Here is a 13,159-nt window from a genome sequence, read left to right as displayed (position 1 = left end):
GGCAGGAATTAACAACACTATTTTATAAATGAGGAGACATACCTTACCAGATAAGCGTATGCGGGAGTAGATTCCTCATTTCCACGATTTCATCAATTTATGTGCAAATTCTAATGAGATAAACATTCCAGGGGTGCTTCAACGTTAAAAGAAACGTGCTTAAGAACGAACAAGATTCAGTAAGTGGGTTTTCTCCCCGGAAAGAAAACCAAGAATTGCTTACGGGGTGGAGTTCCCTGATGTCTAAGTGAGCGGATTCCCTGTGCTGAAGAGGGGCGGGGTGAGGGGGACACCAAAAAGTTTAGTCGAAGGAAAGCGCTCAGTGCACGAAGCACATTTCGCCAGGGGCGCGCAGGCGGAGGCAAGACTTGTGCATTCCTACGCGCAAGCAGGTCAGCCTTGGCGCCGGGTTGCTGGAATAGTCCATTAGGGATGGTCAAAGCAGGGTGTTTCCGACGGCAGAGCGCAGACCTGGCTGCCCGCTGAGCAGACGAGGGTGCACTGCCTTGGGCGACCACCCCCGCTCCACTGGTCAGGTGAGCGCAGCCAGGGGAGTCGCCAGTCCTATTGGAGCAGACAGAACACGGAGGGGGGAGGAGGTTGGAGAAGGGATAAAGGGGTGGATGGAGCCACTTTCCTGACCCTTAGCAAAAGGAAGAATAAGTAACCCCTGCGCAGCGTGGGGACACAAGCAAGGGAAAGAGCAAGGGTGTGTGAAGGGAGAACCACCGGGGACCTCAGAGAGCGCTCGGATGTCGGTATCCCCGGGGCCAGGTAGGCTTTGACAGAGAAGTGTGCCGCCAGCATCCCGATGCCCCAGGAGAGCGCTGCAGCTTCAGTAGTGGCGTGGGATCGCTTCACCGCACCTGTTGCTGGAGGTGGGAGAGGGGTTCGGGAGGCAGGCGCGCCCCGGGCGCGGCGGGCTGCGGCTAACGAGGCAGGGCTGCCAGCGTCCACTCTTTCCACGGCTGCGGCTGTGCGGAAAGCGTGGCGTTCCAGCCACCCGCCCCTTCCAAGGCTGCTTAATCTCAAAGAAGGCAAGAAGTGAGTGAGCGGAGGAAAAAGTTTCCTTTCTTCTTTTGTTTGGAACCCGAACCCTAGCTTTAATTTTAAAAAGTCTGCTTGGAAAATTGCTAACCCTAAACGGCGCGCCATAGGTAATAATAAGGGGAAGGTTGAGATAAACTTGAGTCTTATATTCCAACATAACCGCTGCGCCGAAATACTTTGAGTGAAATTTATTGATCTCAGGGGGTTTGGAATTAATGTCTTAAACTATTTTAAAATTGATTTCCCCCCTTAAAACTAGAACAGCAATTATGGCAGTATTCATCAGGGGAAAGAAAACCCCCTGTAACTTTTGTTTTAAAGTAACTCTTTACATTTCACAGAATTCACAACCTTTGGAAAGTGTGTGTAATGTGTTTATATATAAGCTGCACACTTTTTAAAAGAAATTACTGATATCAGATCTTAAGGGTGCATAGTTACTTACAATTAGAATAAAGCTAAAAAAATTGGCTTAACTAATATATATCGTTATTTAAACATTCTTGCTAAAGAGTTATTACCTTAAATTTACTAAAGTGCTTTTCTCCTCCCCTTTGTGTGTCATTTATCTAAAAGGCTAGAAAGAACAACAACAAAAAAGAAAAGGCATTAAGGGAAGAAGAAATGATGTTCTAGTCAGGATACAAATGAAAACCAGCAATTTTGGGGGGCCACTTTCCTAGGCTACAAGGGATTGCCAAACACACTCTGAAAACATGTTATAATAAAATATATTAAATGCATAGATATGCTATTAACTTACAGTGACTTTGGACACACACCCATACTCTGGCCTTTAGTGTCCTCATTTATAAAGTGAAGGGACTGGACTAGGTGATTGAAAAAACTTATTTTGGCTAGAAATGATATGTTCTAAGATTATAACTTTAAAAAAGTAACCAAAATGTATACACTAAAAAAAATTATGACTGAATCCTATCTCCATGGTATTTTCCTGATAAATGACATCAGCCGTCATCCTGTATTGAATGCCTGCTGTGTAATGGATTCTGAGAAATGCTTTACATAGATTAGTTTATTTAACACAACACCATAGTAAATTAAATATTATCCCAATTTACACATAATGACTCTGAGGAGTGGAAAGTTTACGCTCCTCATCCTAAATTCCTCAGTTAGTAAGAGTTGGATCATGGGTTTTTTCCCTGAGTGCACTGAGCATCTATACTATACTGAATGTGATGACTAAAGGCTGAAACCACCTGTAAACACCAGCTGAGAAATAATTGTAGACTGAAATGTAAGTCCATAATGGAGTGGAGGTAAATTATGGAATAACACTGAATCTTGATATCATCAGATATAGAAGTGATCTGTCAGTCAACATTTATTATATTTTCATAACAATTATAGTTTTTTAAAAATATGTATTGATTTTTAGAAAGTGATTAAGAGAGGCATCGATTTATTGTTCCACTTACTTGTGCATTTATTGGTTGCTTCTTGTATGTGTCCTGACTGGAGATCAAACCCGCAACTTTGGTGTATTTGGATCACACTCGAACCAACTGAGCTACACAGCCAGAACAACAATTGTAGTTTTAGGCTGTACATGTATTGATCAGATACTGAATGCCAATTGCATTCATTGTCAGAAAATTGTAACATGAGATATATTTGGAATACAAATGATTTTATTGTAATACAAAGAATTATAACAAATAATGTGGGAAGGCAGAGGCTAATGTCAAGCAAAAGTATTTCGGATAGCTTTCTGCTTAGAGGTGCCCTTGCCACAGCTACACCCAAAGAAAATGAGGAGTCACAGCAGAATTAGCTGTGACTAAACTCTTTTGTTCATATTCCCACGATAAATGATAATAGTATGCCTCACTTACTGAATGTCCACTCTGCCAGGAATTCTACTGGGCCTTTTAAATAGACTAACTTTATATTTAATCATCAAACACTATTACTGTGATTTGTAGGTAAAGAAACTGGCTGGACCCTCAAAGAAAATAAATTGTGCCTTTGATTAAGTGTGTGATCCTTTATTGTTCAGAAATTCATAGGCTGTGAACACAACATTGAAATTCTTAAGCACTGGAGGAGACTTTGAGCCAAAATTAGACCAACCCCTTTATTTTATATTTGGGAAAACTGAAAGCTAAAAAAATTAAGAGACCTATTTATATTCTATTTTTCCATTCATGATTTTAGTTATGTATGCCGTCCCATAAACTAGTAAGTGACAAGTATATTAGCAGGTTAACTTGGTCATTAAATGTTTGATTTATTGCCACTCACCCAAATGCTGCCTCCTGCCCTTTTTGTATAGCTGTCCTACTTTTATTGAAAATTCTAGAGTTGTCCCAATTAGGATACAAAATCTTTGAGGACAGTGACTGTATTATATATTTCTCTAGTATCTCTGGGATTTAACAAAGTGGTTCATATATTGAATAATGGCTTTGCTGCCTGCTTATCTGTGACAAGTCATTATTTTATGCACAGGGTCCAACATCTGCTCAGTGGAAGCACTATGCCATCACCACTTTTACCTCATGGAGAAAACAATTAGACAGTTTACAATTTATATTGCACTCCTTAGATGATGACTGTTTGATTTGATTATAAATGTAATGTGTTGTCATAGAGATGAATGGACATTTCCCTGATTTTGTGGGAAAAGTCACACAGTTAAATATTACACACAGCTGAGTATTTCTCTCTCTCTCTCTCTCTGACTTGGAAATAACTTTTTTTCTGGTTGTAAAAATAACACAAAGTCACGTAGGAAATTCAAATAGTACAGGGAAAAAAAATTGAAAATCATCAGGAACTTCACTGTCAGGTTTTGGTAAACATCCAGCTGGAGAGGTATCTTTCTTCCTTTAACTCTTGCTGAATCGGACTGAGAGCTGAATTATTTATTGAAACCATTTACAGTTTAAAGCTCTATTTAGTTTTAGTATTCTTTCACTTCCAGGCAGCTCAAACTTCATATAATAAAAACATTTACTAAAAAATGAAAACATACTGCTAATAAAGTGGACTCTTTCTCTCAGGCACAGTGAAGTGGTATAGAAAGTTGATTTCCCCATGTTTGCATGTCTATTTTTTTTTCTTCACAAGGCAGGGCTTGGGGACAGGGGGCATGCGCATATGTATGGGGGGTTCCCCAATAAGCCAGGATGTCAGGCCACACAGGAAGCCAGCACCTGTGCTCTGTTGCCCTGATAGAGGTGTGGCAGAGGAGGAGAAGGGTGGAGCTGGGACACAGGAGGTAGTAATAGGACAAAGGCTGTGTTTTCTGATTCCATTGTGACACACTAGACACTTTAAAATGTTCCAGACCAAATCCCTCCCCCAGCCTCTGGGCAGGTGGTCATGGGCTTTTCTGGTGCAGTCAGGCATAAGTCTGCTGTAGCTCAAAATGAGAGCAGGATGCCAATAGGGCATTTCTCATTCATTTATTCAGGATTCTAATAAATCCGAATGGACCTCCTTTCATATTAATGGGGGAATTTGCTGTTGGAATAGTTGTTCATAAATGAGTTTTGAACCAATATAAAATCACTAGGTATAAAGAGGCTGGGGTCTCTTTGAAAAAGGCAATGATAGCTCTTTCATAGGCATTTGAATGTAATTACAGTGAAAATATTCATGTTTTAAAGATTTTATTATAAAGAAATTATTTTAATTTCATAAATTTGTTATTCAAAATTCCTTTTCCCTAGGCACGTTTTCTTAATTTGCACTGTATATTTGGGCATAGAATTCTTTCATGCTTTAACTTTATTAGGGGCTTAACAGGGCTTAAATCCAACCATCTGTTCACATCTTGGCACATCAGCACATTGGAGGTGCCGGTAGGGGCTACATAAATTTCCCACATTTTAAGGGTTAGGGAATGAGCTACCTTTATGAATAGATTTCAAATGATTCTCAGGAAGACAATAGTGCCAAAGTAGAGTGAAAATGCATTTTATTCTTTGAAGCACAAGGTCCCCTGTCTGCCTTTAGTTTTGCTGAAAGGCAATTAGCATTTCAACTAGCCAATTTGGTTACATGCAATAAAGTACTTGGGTTTATAATTTGCAGTTTTCTGTCTGAGGCTGTTGAGCTCTGGCTCTTAGGTAATCCTCTCCAAGTAGGCTTCTCTCCAGCACAGTTATTGTTGCTGGTCTTAAATAACTAATCAACAGAGTTTTCCTTGCCTTCAACTATAGGGTGCCATAGAGCAAGGAAAATGAAATGCCAAGCTAATAAGGAGATGATTGTAATTATTAAATAGTCTTATTGAAACGTGGCACAGGTTGAAAGATACAGAATAGTTTCAAATAAAATGCAGCTTTAAAAAGGCATTGTGTGGCACTCTTAATAGTTTATTTCTGCATGCAGAATACACAATAAACAGAAGGCATATATATATATATTGGAATTAAGCTCACTCAAAATTAACAAGAAGGAGCAATTCTTAATTATTTATATTGACTTTGCTCTCTTTCTGCAAGAAAGAATTCTATGGGGAATACATGTAAAAGAGAATAATTTTTTTCTTAAGTATTATAACAAATGAACAAGTGCTCTCAGGCATATTGTGGAAGTAATTCAAGGGTTTGTACTTGTGTGCTAATTGAAAATAAGATTTTGTTAGCTTCTTTAGTCATGAATTCTGATAATGTAATATTAATGTACTTCATGTATACACTTAGACACCTTTAAAGGAACCACTGTATGTTATAATCCTTTTGTCAGAATAATTGGAATGACATTATCCTTTAATCCATGGGGCAGTAATTCAGTTTAGCTCATCTCTCAAGCAACAATGTTTTTCAAAGTTGTACATTTGTACAAAGTTGTACAAAGTTATGCATTTATTTGGAAGTAAAATAATATATTTTTTATTTTTCAAATGCTTAATTGAAAGAAGGAACAATATGGAGAGGTATTTTAGATACAAGTCTTGCAAATGAACAATGTAGTTTTGAGAATATACAGGGTTCAGCAGAAGTAATGCCTGCTTGAGTGTGGTTGGTAGGGTAATAATATGGGTGTAATAATTTATAGTTTTAATTTGAACTTTTCACCTAAAATGTCATATGGTGTACTTGAGTGTGATATTGTTATGTTACAGAATTACATGTTTATCATTTTGTAATGAAAGATGTTGTAATAAAAAAGGGGCATTATTTGTGCTGGACCCTGTATATAAAATAATTGCATTGCCTTCTATACTTTCAATTTGTGATATTAAAAGAAGCCATATCTGCAGCTACAGTTAGAACGATTTGTATATTATTCATCTAAGTTTAATAGCATTGATGAGCATGAATGAAACAAAGAAGGCTTACCTGACCTCTGGCAGACTAGTCAGCTAAGGATGGAAAGTGTTCTTGGGAAAAGTGGTACTTGATCTGGTCTTTGAAGAATGGTGAAGGAGAAGAAGTAGGGAGAGGTAGAGAGAAGGCCCTGGGGAATAGCTAGGATCAAAGGAGCAGAGGTAACAGTCAGCCAGATAAGTTGTCCCAGATATACCTAAGATCAGCTTGACTGGAACTGTTGAAAGTAAAGAAAGAGATGGCTGCAAGTATGGGGTGAGTTTTAATTTTTTTTTTAAATGAGACATAATTCACTTAGCAAAGAAAAGTACCATCTTTGAAAGTGATTTTCAGTGGTATTTAATATATTTACAAAGTTGTGTAACTGTCACCACTCTCTGTTCCAGAATATTTTTATCACTGCAAAAAGAAATCACCAATCAGCTTTCACTCCCTATGCCTTCTCCACCTCCCTTTCCCTGGCGACAAATCTGCTTTCTGTCCCTACAGATGTGCATGATCTGGACATTTCATATAAATGGAATCATATAGTAGATGGCCTTTTGTTTCTACCTTCTTTCACTTACCATAATGTTTTCAAGGTTCGTTAGGTTGTAGCATGTATCACTACTTTATTTTTTATGGTTGAATAATACCTCCTTATATAAATATTTTGTTTACTCATTCATCAGTTTATGAACATTTGGTCTATTTCCACTTTTAGACTATTATTATGAATATTTTATGCAGGTTTTTGTGTTTTTAATTCTCTTGGTTCTATATCTAGGAAAGAAATTACAGGATCAATAGGAAGGGTAGATAAAAGAGGAAGGATGCATTTATTTATTTTAATTATATTTTATTGATTATGCTATTATACTTGTCCCAAATTTTCCCCATTTACCCCCCTCTAACCAGCATCCCTTACTCCCTGAGGCAATCCCCCCACCATTGTTCATCTTCATGGGTCATGCATATAAGTTCTTTGCCTACTCCATTTCCTATACTGTACTTTACATCACTGTAGCTATTCTGTGACTACTGATTTGTACTTCTTAATCCCTTCACCTCTTTACCCATTCCCCTACACCGCCCTCCCATCTGGCAACCATCAAAATGCTTTCAATATCCATGATTTATCTTGTTTTTCTTTTTGCTTAGTTTTAATTTTTAGATTCAATTTTGATAGACATGTGTTTTTTGCCATCTCAGTGTTCATAGTTTTGATCTTCTTCTTTTTCTTAAATAAGTCCCTTTAACATTTCATATAATAATGGTTTGGTGATGATGGACTCCTTTAGTTTTTTCTTGTCTGGGAAGCTCTTTTATCTGTCACTGGATTCTAAATGATAGCTTTGCTGGGTAGAGTAGTCTTGGCTGTAGGTCCCTGCTTTTCATGACTTTGAATATTTGTTGCCAGTCCCTTCTAGCCTGAAAAGTTTCTTTGAGAATCCAAAGAAACTGTCAGATGACAGTCTTATGGGGACCCCACCCTGTAGGTAACTAACTGCTTTTCTCTTGCTGCATTTAAGATTATTTATCTTTAACTTTTGGCATTTTAATTACGATGTGTCTTGGACTGGGCCTCTTTGCAACTATCTTGTTTGGGACTCTCTGTGCTTCCTGGACTTGCATATCTATTTATTTTACCAAATTAGGTAAGTTTTCTTTCATTATTTTATCAAATAGATTTCCAATTTGTTGCTTGCTCTTTTCTCCTTCTGGAACCCCTCTGATATGAATGTTAGAACACTTGAAGTTGTCCCAGAGACTGCTTACATTATCCTTCTGTTTTTTTTTAATTCTTTTCTTCTTGTTCTGATTCATTGTTTTTGTTTCCTCATGTTCCAAATCATTGATTTGATTCTTGGCTTCATCTGCCCTATTTTTGTTTCCCTGAAAATTGTTCTTCATTTTAATTAGTATGTACTTTGTTTCTGATAAGATCTTCTTTATGCTTCTGAGGTCCTCACTAAGTTCCTTGAGCATCCTGATAACCAGTGTTTTGAACTCTGCATCTGATAGATTGTTTATCTCCATTTCATTTAGCTCTTTTTCTGATGCAGACACCAGCCTGCAATGTCCACGTCATTATGGATGAAATGAAACATTTACATGACTACGGAGTGTGGTGGAGGAAAGGGATAGCATGGCTTTTCTCTCAAGGGGAGCAAAAGCCTTGGGCCTTGCCGTGACCGGCCTTTATTATTTTCCTGGCACATTACTTGATGGTCCTCATTTACTATGCACAGGTTCATTTTAGGTGGTTACCTTTTACAGAAAACAAAGGAGCCAGTGCTGCTAATCACGTCACAGAAGAGGGATATTTGCAAATGAAAAGGCAAAAGTGGTTGAACTGGTTACACCCATCCTTGGAAGGTTTAGCATGGATTTTAGGGAGTTACTTTGCAGTAAATGTCCTCAATTCAGGGTGAAGGACTTTTTTTAGCAAGAGTAAGATTCAAAGTGGCCTAGGCACATTGCAGGCCTGATTCCCCGTGGGAGAACCTATCTGTGGGCGTGGGTCCTGTGCATCTCTGAGTGGGAGGTGGGCCCACGCCACGCAGAACGGTCTCCTACATTTTTCTTGAGTTTTGATCTGTCCTTTCATTTGGGGCACGTTTCTTTGTCTCCTCATTTTGGCAGCCTCCCTGTGTTTGTTTCTATGTATTAGGTAGAGCTGCTGTGACTCACTATCTTGGTAGTGTGGCCTAATGTAGTAGGTGTCTTGCAGGGTCCAGTGCACAGGCTCCCCTATCACCCAAGCTGTGTACTCAGGGTGCAGCACCCTTTGTGTGGGCTGAGTATACCCTCCTCTTGTAGTTGAGCCTTGATTGCTATTGGCAGATCAATGGGAGGAAGGGTTTTCTTAAGCCAGTCAGTTGCAAGGACTGGCTGTGACCACTCACCACCAACCTCTGCCATCCCTGGTGGATCAGCTGTGCAGGGGCAGGGTGGTGGTATTCTGATGTAGTCTGTAGCTGTCTACTGGGTGCACACACTCTGGGATTTCCTGGTTAGTGCAGGCGAAGGTCAGACCTCACCTGTGTTCTGCCCAGGGCCACCCAGCATGAGCTGTAAAGCAATCTGAGATGGCTACTACTTGTGCTGGGCTTGCAGGTTCCCTGGTGAAGCCAATCTGTGAATCTATGCTGGCTGCTACTAGTACTGGGCCTGGGGCCACTTAGCAAGAGGTACAGGGGCTGGGGACTTACTGAAGCCAACTGTTGCTTGTTTAATGGGATTTAGGAAGTTATGAAGCATGAGCCTAGACTAGCCATTCATATCAAAAAGTCACATGTAAATCTGTTTCATCCAGTAAGCATTACTTTGAAAAACTTCACTATAATAAAAACATTTCCAAACCTCAGACAGGACTTCACTTTTTAAAACAAATTTGTTAACCAAAATTATAAATAATTAGAGATAATCTTTGAATAACAGTCTAAAGCTATTTGATAATTGCATGGCCGTTTTACATAATTTTCAGTACCTTTTTTAGATAAAGTCAGCCAACTTTGGAAATTGTTTCTGTTTTTAGGTGACGAAGTCAGTACTGTGTCTACTACTTGAGACCTTGGAATTATATAATTAATGTAATTTCCAGAAGCTGTTTTAGCTTGCAGGGGATTTTACATCATCCTCTTTTTATTTCTAATATTCATGGTGATATTAATTGGGGGTTGGCCATTTATTCATTGATTGTGTACTGACACATTCTGTCATGGACTTGAAAAGCACACTGAACTGGTGTCCTTTATGTTCATATTTTATTATAGCTACTGACCTCAACATTTGTTTAGATGGTATAGTGATTTGTAATGATATTTTAAAATCTCAATGATTTCATGGCACCATATGTTTAGAAATCCCTGCCCTACTCTTCCAGGCAGCCAATACCTTTTCCCTCCCTCCCCTGGCTCCCTTCTTTCAACATAGGAGATGAATATGACCATGGATAGGATTAGGCTTCTGTTTTTATTAAATCATGTCAGCCACAATTAAATCTATACTGACAACAAATTACCTTGCAAATGGAAAATCACTGTGGGTGTGAAATTGTACATATGTCCAGTCTCATTGCATCATCAAGTATTAGGTATAGGGTTGTTCTACTCACTAGACTATGCTATCCAGTAGGCTGTGTTGCCAGCAAGAGGCTGTTTGATAAAAGAGAAAAGAGAATAAATATGTGTACTTTTCATTTAATAGCATTTTTATGTGATAGAATGTATAGATATAGATATAATGACCTTTTAAAATTATTTTGCCTATATGACTATTAGCAAGATTTCTTTGTTAATAGAGATTATTAATATAGTAATGTATTTAGATTTTAAAAACCAATTCAAAAGAATTTATGCACCCCAATGTTCATAGCAGTGTTATTTACAATAGCCAAGTGCTGGAAATAGCCTAAGTGCCCATCAGTAAATGAGTGGATCAAGAAACTATGGTACATTCATAAAATGGAATATTATGCAGCAGAAAGAAAGAAGGAACTCCTGTCCTTTGTGACAACATAGATGGAACTGGAGAGCAGTATGCTAAGTGAAATAAGCCAGTCAGTGAAAGACAAATACCATATGATCTCACCTATAAGTGGAACATAATCAGCAAAACAAACAAGTAAGCAAAATAGAACCAGAGACTTGGAAATAAAGAATAAATGGACGGTGACCAAAAGGGAGGGGAAGGGAGATAATGGGGGAAAGAAGGGGAAAGGTCATGCAAAGGAATATGAATAGAGGACTCTATAGGAGACCATTCTGCATGGCGTGGGCCCAGCTCCCACTCAGAAAGCCCAGTGGAAAGTGAGGTCCAATGCATAGGACCCATACCCATGGATAGGTTCTCCCGTGGGGAATCAAGCCTGCATTGTACCTAGGCCACCTTGAGACTTGCTTTTTGCTAAAACTCCCTCACCCTGAATTGAGGTAGCAAATATTTACTGCATATCTTTAAAGTAACTTCCTAAAATCTATGCTAAGCCTTCCCAGGATGAGTGTGACCAGTTCAACCACTTTTCCCTTTGCATTTGCAAATATCCCTCTTTTGTGATGTGATTAGTGGCATCCTCTCCTTTGTTTTCTGTAAAAGGTAACCACCTAAAGCAAACCTGTGCATAGTAAATAAGGACCATCCTCAATGTAATATGGCCAGAAAAGCAATAAAGGCTTCTCAAGGCAAGGGTGGGGCACTCTCCCCTTGAGAGAGTGACCGTGCCATTCCTTTTCCTCCACAGGACTCAATAGTCTGTGTGAATTTGTCTCATGTCTCATCCACAATGCCTCGGACACTGCTGGCCAGTGACCACATCAGGATTCATGGGCATGGACAATGTGGGCAGGATTGGCTGTGGGAGTGGGGTGGGGGCGGGGTAGGGGGTGAGCACTGGGGAAAAAGGTGGGACACTGTAACAACTGTAATTGAACAACAATAAATAAAAAAGTAAAAATTCTTCAATTATAATCGATATTCAATATCATTGTGTATTAGTTTTAGGTGTACAGCATAGTGTTTAGACCATTATATAATTTATCAAGTGATCATCCTGTTAATTCTAGTATCTACTGGGCACCATACATAGTTATTACAAAATTATTAACTGTATTTCATATGCTATATTTTACATTCCCATGACTGTTTTATAACTACCAATTTGTACTTCTTAAGCCCTTTACCTTTTCACTCAGCCCCCACTATCCCACACCCATCTGGAAATCCTGAGTTTGTTCTCTGTATACATGAGTCTGTTTCTGTTATGCTTGCTACTTTATTTTGTTCTTTAAATTGCACATATAAGTGAAATCATATGGTATTTATCTTTCTTTGACTCATTTCACTTAGCTAATACCCTCTAGGTCCATCCATGCTGTTACAAATGCAAGATTTGATTCTCTTTATAGTCAAAGAATATTCCATTGTATATATGTACAGCTTTTTTATCCACTTGTCTATTGATGGGTATTTGGATTGTTTCCAAGTCTTGGCTGTTGCAGACAATGCTGCAATGACCATAGGGGTGCATATATGCTTCTGAATTAGTATTTCAGGATTTTTCAGATATATACCTAGAAGTCAAGTTCCTGGGTTCATAAGGAAGTTTCATTTTTAATTATTTGAGGAATCTTCATACTGCTGTCCACAGTGGCTAAACTAGTCTGCATTCCTACCAACAGTGCATGAGGGTTCCTTTTTATCCACATTCTCACCATCACTTGTTTGTTGGTTTATTGATGATGGCCATTCTGACAGGTATAAGGTGGTATCACATTGCGGTTTTAATTCGTGTTTCTTTGATGATTAGTGGCATTGAGCATCTTTTTATATGTCTATTGGCCATCTGTATGTCCTGTTTGGAGAAGTGTCTATTCAGGTCCTTTGCTGATTTTTTAACTGGATTGTTTGCTTTTTTGGTGTTGAATTGTGTTGAGTTGTATGAGTTCTTTATAAATTTTGGATATTAACCCCATATTTGATGTATCATGGGCAGATGTGTTCTCCCATTCAGTAGCTTATCTTTTCTTTTGTTGATGGTTTTCTTTGCTGTGTAAATATTTTTAGTTTGATGTTGTCCTATTTGTTTATTATTTCTTTTGTTTCCCTCGCTTGAGTTGATGTATCAGCCAAATATCAGAGAGTTTATTGCTTATGTTTTCTTCTAGGAGTTTTATGGTTTTGAGTCTTACATTTAATTGTTTAATCCATTTTGAGTTTATTCTGCATATGGTGTAAGAAAGTGGTCTAGGTTCTTTTTTTTCCCATGTACCTGTCCAGTTTTTTTCTTAACACCGTTTATTGGATAGACTGTCTTAAAGCCA

At 38.5% G+C, this 13,159-nt stretch overlaps 1 protein-coding gene across 1 annotated transcript in view; it reads left to right on the top strand.

Annotated features, from left to right (window-relative positions):
• Positions 1–659: 659 nt before the first annotated feature.
• Positions 660–13,159, top strand: part of ADGRV1 (adhesion G protein-coupled receptor V1) — a 516,573-nt gene continuing 504,073 nt past the window's right edge. The window contains exon 1 of the mRNA XM_045847901.1: positions 660–774. Coding sequence (XP_045703857.1) covers positions 753–774 — 22 coding nt within the window. The 5' untranslated portion in view covers positions 660–752. The remainder of the gene's footprint in view (positions 775–13,159) is intronic.

The sequence above is a fragment of the Phyllostomus hastatus genome, unplaced genomic scaffold (genome assembly GCF_019186645.2).
Source record: "Phyllostomus hastatus isolate PE091 unplaced genomic scaffold, TTU_PhHast_1.1 phas_contig_58, whole genome shotgun sequence".
In the NCBI taxonomy this organism is placed as follows: Eukaryota; Metazoa; Chordata; class Mammalia; order Chiroptera; family Phyllostomidae; genus Phyllostomus; species Phyllostomus hastatus.
The sequence above is the reverse complement of the archived record's forward strand: the minus strand, read 5'-3'. Positions and strand labels throughout refer to the sequence as shown.